Here is a 7,500-nt window from a genome sequence, read left to right as displayed (position 1 = left end):
AGCAGGGCATGACTGACTGACACAAGCAGTGGGCTGTGCAGTTGGTATGGCTAGTTTGCAGTGTGCCCTAGCCAAGGAAAGTCTGCCTCTAAAGGCCTCTGTTTGGGTTGCCATAGATGCATTTGTCACCTCCTTGACTGCTCCTTGACAGGCATATTTCAGTTTTAATTTGTAGCTTAAGCAAGAGAGAAATTGAATATGTGCTTTCTTTTCCCTTCCCTCTTATTTGGGAGCAAAGCCTAAAAATGGATGATGATTTCTCTTCTTAGTTTTGCTTGTCAGTTGTATTTCAGCTTTATCCCAAACTTTGGTGGGAATGTCTTCATTACTAAGAAGCTGATATTCCACTAACTCTTCTTGAGGCAAGTGGGTTTCACCGGCAGTAGTCAGCAGAACTCTGGAATATTTCTTCAGAAATAATTCTACATCCTTCAACATTAACCCCTCTGGAACAAATAATTATGTAAATTTGGGTTAATTGTGTAATCTTGCTAAGGGCTGTATGCTTCAGTTGTAATTTTCACCAGGTTTTTAGCTTGATATTATTTAATGTCACTGTCATAACCATGAACTTCCATATTCCGTTTAATATGGGAAAAAAAATTTACAATCCTTTCTTAACCATCGTGAGGTAGCTTTCACTTCCTAGTTGTAATATGTAGTTTATCTTGTGAAATGAAAACAATTTTTTTTCACAAGTTTAGGATAAATATTTTATTTTAATTATACCGTCTGTGGTTGAATTGAAATAAGGTCTCATCCACGATTTTTTCGATCTCTTGTTTGCATGAAAAATATGTTTACCCATATGGCAATATTTACACTTCTCCATTTCCTTCATAAAACTGTCCATATTCACCATCCTGGATCTAACAATTAATTGATTTTCCTTTTCATCTTCCTGTGTGTTGTTTAAGAATGTTCTTGATTATTTCATTTTATTTTTATAGGAATTAAACTCAATAAGAAACAAATCTCAACACTTGGAAGGATCCGCTTAAATTTTCCACTGCACAAAGTAACACCTACCAAGCGCAGTCGTCGCGTCTTTGCCGGTGGGGTGTCAACTTTGCAGTCCTCTTTTGGCTCTTTAAATAAATGTTTACAACCCATTTCGGCAAGAGTCCTGCTGTCTAAACTTTTTCCTGCCTGCTTCCAAGAAGTAAACTTTCCATTTTTGTTTTTTAACAATTACCTTCATCAGAAACAGTCAAGGTACCCGGCATTTTTGATACGCTAGATGCGATTGCGCGCGCCATCCCTTATTTCTCTCGCAAGTAATTTGCTTGCGTGTATCTTTGGATCCATTCTCCATGCAGTCGAAAAACTCTTTTGAGCCTCCTTAACTGGAGTAAAATTTCTCCAAAGACAAGGCACAAGCATATTTCCAAAACTTGCATAACAGGTACAGTAGAGAGAAGAAAAAATCAAGAAAGTCAAGGTTTCTGGGACAGGTCGTGATAATGTTCTAGATGTGCACGCATAAAACGGTACGACAACACAAACTTGAACACGCGTACTTGTAATTATGAAATGGACTTTACAATCTTGAACGAACGTTGTACGGTTTCGAAAACTAAAAGGAAACAAAGGAAATTTACAACTATAAATACGGAAAAAGGCTAGACAAACAAGAAACGAAACCAAAAAAAAACTTACGTTTGTGTCCTTATAATATAAACGATGACGTTAAACGGGCGTTGAAACGATTCTCCACTTCGATCGAGCACATGTATTTTTTAACTCGCAGCGCCTCTCGGGATCTAGCTAATGAGTGCGTGACATCACGCATAACGGCAGTAACATTCCCGACCCCTTAAGCGATGCTTAACATGGAAAGTTCTTAGCTACAAAATAAAGTAGTAATTATGAAAAATAACTTGTCATGTCCTTTGCTAAAGCTAACGAGTCTAGTCCGTCACACAATCCGCTTAAAGAAATAGGGACTATGAATATTCCATGAAGGTTCAGCCCTTACGAGCTTCCTGTTTCATTGTTCATTATCGAGGCACGATTGTTCTTCCTTAGCTAGCAAGAGGACAACCTTGTCAACTGGTCTGCGTAGTTGGGAGGTTTGGGTCTTCAAATGAACCGTGCGTACCAACCCCTTCTTGTCTGATTCCGCGCTTATGACTCGTCCCATCGGCCAAACACTCCTCGGGCAGTTGTCGTCTTTCAACAGGACAACGTCTCCGACAGCTAGATTCCGTTTGGGACTGTTCCACTTCGAACGAGGTTGGAGAGTTGGGAGATATTCTCTCTTCCAACGCGTCCAAAATAAGTTTGCCAAGTACTGCACTCTCCGCCAGCGCCGCCTCATATAGACATCTGCGCGTTGAAAAACTCCTGCTGGGGGAAGTACAACGCTGGTTTTCATCGTCAGGAGATTGCTGGGACTTAGTGGGTTGAGGTCATCGGGATCACTCGAAGCGAATGTTAGCGGTCTCGAGTTAATGATAGCTTCAACTTCACATAGTAGAGTTCTAAAGGATTCGTCATCCAGACGGGAGCCATGCTCATGGAGTAGAACAGTGAGTACTTTGCGGGTAGTGCGAATCTGCCGCTCCCAAATGCCGCCCATGTGGCTGGCACTCGGTGGGTTGAAAATCCAATCTGTACCCTCTAGATGCAGCCTGCTTCTGATTTGCTCGTTGTTCATTTCGTAAACTGCTTGCTGTAACTCTGTCTTGGCGCCTACAAAATTTGTTCCGTTGTCGCTCCAGATCTCTCGGATAGCCCCACGACGAGCAATAAATCGCCTCAGAGCCTGGATAAATGAATCTGTTTCGAGAGAATTGGCGGTCTCAATATGCACTGCTCTACTTGCTAAACATGTGAAAAGGCATCCGTACCGTTTGAGTCCCTTTCGACCTTCTTTGATCATGTACGGACCGAAGTAATCCACGCCAGTATACGTAAATGGCGGGGCTGGAGTCACTCGGTCTTTAGGCAAGTCAGCCATTTTCTGTTCAGCGACAGGGGCACGATTACGGCGACAAGTAACACAATTTGCGATTAGGTGACGAACGGCAGCATTGGCACCGGTGACCCAGTACTTCTCCCTCAATTTAGCAAGTGTGTGACCGCGGCCTGCGTGTGCTAGGCGTTCGTGTAGGCGTTTGATAATCAAGTTCATAACGTGACTCTTGCGAGGTAAGATGATGGGGTGTTTCGTTTCTTCTGGAAGATCGTCAGCGCGGCTAAGGCGGCCACCAACACGAAGGAGGCCTTCATGAATGTAGGGATCCAGCCGAGTTAGGGAACTTGCTTTCTTCAGCACCATTTTCTTTTGCTTTGCCCGACCCCGTTCGTCTCCACCGCCTTTGTCACTGACTTGTCTGAGAGCGTCAAACTCTCTACTGAAGGACTGCAACTGTACGAAGCGAAGGATGGCCATCTCGGCCTCTTCAAACTCTTGAACTGAGAGCGGTGCGCAGCAGTCACCCACTACCTTCGTTTCAGCTTGTAGTGACTTCACGCCCGACCTTGCCTGACCATGGTCCGAATCTATCTCGAGAGAACCCTGGCCTCTAATCTCCTTCCGTTTTCGCAATACAGCCTTGATTCTAAGGAATGCGGCCACCGACAATCTCAGGCGATACCAACTCGAGTGGTATTCTATTAGCTTGTTAACTGACGTAGCCGTGGCTTCCATTACCATGGTACCGGCGGAAGCAACTTTTCTGACCTCAGGGTCGTCATCTGGGACCTCACCGACTGGAAAGGGCTGCTGCGGCCAGTCCTTTTCTGATTTCCCTAGGAAGTGTGGACCATTTGACCAGCGTTGCTGCTGCAGAAGTCCAGCGGCGGAAAGTCCTCTTGAGGCATCATCTGCCGGATTGCTACTGGTGTCCACGTATTTCCACTGCATAGGACTAGTGAAGTCCCTGATCAATTGCACACGATTTGCCACGAATATCTGAAACCTCCTCCGCTCGTTTCTTATGTAGCGGAGAACCGTCGTCGAGTCGGTGTGATAGATGATAGACTCAGGCTTAACTTCAAGCTCTTCATACAGCATTTGTCCCACGCGAACAGATACGGTTGCTGCAGTTAATTCTAAGCGTGGGACTGTTACGGCCTTAATAGGTGCAAGACGAGCCTTCCCCATTAAAAAGGAACAATGTATGCGACCCATGTTATCCATTAGACGTAGGTAGGCAACGCATCCATACCCCACCTGGCTTGCATCGGAGAACAGATGGAGCTGTCTGGAGACAACTGGGCCAAAACCCGGCGGTTTGTGACACCGATCAATGTGAAATTGCTCTAGTAACGGAAGCTCTCCACACCATCTTAGCCATTTACTGCGGTAGTCTTCCGGAATGTCGTCATCCCAGTCGAGATCTTCATTGCGGCAGAGATCCTGTAACAGCTTCTTCGCTAGAAGTGTGAAAGGAGCGATGAAGCCCAGGGGATCAAAGATTGATGAGATGGTGGACATGACTCCTCGTCTTGTAAACGGTTTGCTGTTAATGACGATTCGAAATCCAAAACAATCTGATTGTACGCACCACTGTATCCCTAAGGCACGCTCGATAGGGAGGTTGTCACAGTCAAGAGTTATTGATCTGACTTCTTTCGATCGCTCATCCTCTGGTATAGACTCTAAAACTGCACGACTATTGGAAGTGAATTTGGTGAGGCGGAATCCACCTTTCTTACAGGATTGCCGAAGACCTTCAATCAGCTCGACTGCTTTACCTTCCGAGCTTACGGAACGTAGACAATCGTCCACATAAAAGTTATTTCGCAGCGTGTCAGCAACCAAGGTACCGTACTTATCTTCGTTATCCCTTGCGGTTCGCTTAAGGGCAAAGTTAGCGACACTTGGCGACGAGGCCGCTCCAAATAAATGTACAACCATCCGATACTCTTGTAGCTCGGCTTCTAGATTGCCATCTGGCCACCATAAGAAACGGAGGTAATCATACTGTTCAGGAGGAACTGTAACCTGGTGGAACATGGATTCCACATCTCCCATGAAGGCTACGGGGTCTTCACGAAATCTGGTTAGCACGCCTACTAGGGAGTTTGTCATATCTGGACCTTGCATCAGACAGTCATTGAGCGACACGCCCTGAAACTTTGAACTACAGTCAAATACGACGCGTATTTTTTCTGGTTTTTTCGGGTGATACACCCCATGATGGGGTAGATACCACACCTTGCCTGGGTTCGGTATCAGCAACTCATTTGGAACTCTTTGTGCATACCCTTTGGCGATGACATCGTTTACGAAGGAAACGTAATCAGAGCGGTATTTAGAATCTCTCAACATCTTTTTCTTCTGCCAGTTTGCTCTTTTGATTGCTTGCTCCTTATTGTTGGGCATGATAATATCGCTATGTCGCAATGGAAGAGGAACTTGGTAGTGGCCGTCGACAACTTTCGTCTCCCTTTCAACCATAGTTAAAAACTTTCTGTCTTCTTGAGAAGGCCCACGCTCGTCCGGTGCTTTGCTTACGGTGTGATCGTTGAAGTCCATCTGCAACATTCTGAGCAATGACGTTGGAGCAATGATTTCCTTCGGCGTTTCCACTTCTCTCACTGTAATTCGGTTCGCGATTATTTTGTCCTTGTCATGATCAGTTCGGATATGGAGAGGTCCACAGACTGTCCAACCATGGCGGAGACGGAGGGCAAATGGGCCATCGCTTCGACAAGGTACAACTTCTAATGGTTCTAAGGCAGGCGGGCAATTGCTGCCAATGAGTAGTCCAATCTCCAGGCGAGGCTCAAGCTCAGGGATTTTCTTCGCAACCTCGGAAAGGTGTGACCACTGATTTATGAGACTGGGCGTGGGAATTTGGTGATGTTCTGCTGGGATTTCATCTCTTGTGTATGAGCGAGGCAACTCAATGGGATTCTCATCATCTAGGCTCGTAACGATAAGATCGTCCAGAATGATGCTTTCCACTTGACTCTGTCCATGCATGGTGGTGAGTTGTAGCATAACCTTGACACCGTCTATTCCTAACTGTCTCCTGATATTTTCGGTTGCAAAACAGCCGCCACTACCATTATCGTAAAACGCGTACGTGACAACTGAATTGTTACAGCCCTTCTGTTTAACTTTAACTGGGAGTATGGCATGTAGCACTACGGACTCCTTGCAACTTGGTGCGTCCTGTACAGGTTTAGAGACATCAATGCGCCTATTGCTAACCGCTATAGATTGAACTTCCGTCGCTTGGGGTTTGTTACTGACGCTCTCTCTATTCATTGTGAAACCATCAATGTGCAATGCTGTTGGGTGCCGTTTCTTGCACTTCTTGCAGGTGCGTCTCTTTACACAACCTTTGGATACATGATCAGATTCGTAACAGGCAAAGCATAATTTTCTTTCGTAAAGAAATGTCTTCCTTTCATCCATGGTCCTTTTGAGGAATTCCGCACAATCATCCAGGTCATGGTTCTTGCTGCAGAAGGGGCACAACTTTTCCTTGCCACCAGCATTGTTTCGGTTCGCATGGTTTACAGCCTCTATGCCGGGAATGGTGATACCAGTGGCAAAACTGTTGCTTGTTTTAGTTGCTGACGAGGGCTTCTTCTTGCCATCTCTCCCACTGTTATCTCTGCGCCTTTCCTGGGTACTACTTAAAGCCTGCACGCCAAATACAGGGTCGTTCGCTGATTCGGCTGCTGACACCACAAAATCAGCGAGATCCTTAAAGCTCGCTATCCTTCCGTTCTCTTTCAATTTCGCAGCACGATCACGCCATCTTGACTGGAGATGCGAGGGAAGCTTTTTTGCAATGGTCTGCAGGTTCGTAGGATGATTTAACTCATTCATATGAGACACGCTCATCATAGCATTTTTACACTTAATCAAGAAAAGCGATAAACGCTTTAGTCCTGATGCGTCATCTGGCCGAACTGGGGACCATCCGAGAGCTTTGTTCACATAGGCCATTGAAACTTTAAAGGGATCCCCATATTCCTTCTCCAGTAACCTCCTCGCCTCCTTATATCCTTCAGAAGGGTCCATATGCAGACAGCCTCCAATAAGTTCTCGTGGTTCCCTTTCAAGATGTTGTTCCAGGTAGTATAAGCAATCTGCCGCCCTGAATGTTCTGGACTCTATCCTTGCCTTGAATGCCATGATAAAGGTTCCATATTCGATGGGGTCTCCTTTAAACTTGTGCACTTCAGGTTGAGGCAGAGTCATTGCTGCAGCCAGTTGCCGATGGGTTGCAATCATTTGCTCATTTTGCTGTCGCTGCATGGCCATCACTTCTTTGAAAGACCTTTCATGGGGTTCCAATCGATAGGGATCATCAGCTGCAGCGATAATTCCTTGTGGTACATCAGTGGTCCCGTTGTTAGCCGGAGGCGATATCTCGCCGGCTAGACTGTTTGAGTGAAACTCTGGGGCAGCAGGGTTGAGATGAGCGGCAGGTGTTGAAGCCATGAATTTAGGTTCACTTTGCTGGAGACAGGGAACAATACCATCCTTATTTTCTAGGTTACCATCATTTTCCAAATCGGCATAAACCC

At 45.6% G+C, this 7,500-nt stretch overlaps 2 protein-coding genes across 2 annotated transcripts in view; both read right to left on the bottom strand.

Moving 5' to 3' along the window:
* Nucleotides 1–1,476: 1,476 nt before the first annotated feature.
* Nucleotides 1,477–3,005, bottom strand: LOC131776225 (uncharacterized). The gene is made up of 2 exons (XM_059092395.2): nucleotides 1,660–3,005; nucleotides 1,477–1,576 (listed from the first exon to the last, which is right to left on the bottom strand). The coding sequence occupies exon 1, from the start codon at nucleotides 2,960–2,962 to the stop codon at nucleotides 1,991–1,993; it is 972 nt and encodes a 323-aa protein (XP_058948378.2). The 5' UTR covers nucleotides 2,963–3,005; the 3' UTR covers nucleotides 1,477–1,576; nucleotides 1,660–1,990.
* Nucleotides 3,006–3,132: 127 nt separating this feature from the next.
* The window catches only part of LOC136284379 (uncharacterized), a 5,008-nt gene continuing 640 nt past the window's right edge, over nucleotides 3,133–7,500 (bottom strand). The window contains exons 1-2 of the mRNA XM_066174654.1: nucleotides 3,281–7,500; nucleotides 3,133–3,228 (exon numbers count right to left, since the gene is read on the bottom strand). The exon at nucleotides 3,281–7,500 is cut by the window's right edge and continues 640 nt beyond it. Of these exons, the coding sequence (XP_066030751.1) occupies nucleotides 3,133–3,228; nucleotides 3,281–7,500 (4,316 nt within the window). The remainder of the gene's footprint in view (nucleotides 3,229–3,280) is intronic.

This window comes from Pocillopora verrucosa, chromosome 1 (genome assembly GCF_036669915.1).
Source record: "Pocillopora verrucosa isolate sample1 chromosome 1, ASM3666991v2, whole genome shotgun sequence".
Taxonomy (NCBI): Eukaryota; Metazoa; Cnidaria; class Anthozoa; order Scleractinia; family Pocilloporidae; genus Pocillopora; species Pocillopora verrucosa.
This window is presented reverse-complemented; position numbering and strand designations above follow the sequence as displayed.

Coding starts and splice junctions, on each gene's coding strand:
- LOC131776225 (XM_059092395.2), bottom strand. CDS start 2,962: ATGGCTGACTTGCCTAAAGACCGAGTGACTCCAGCCCCGCCATTTACG.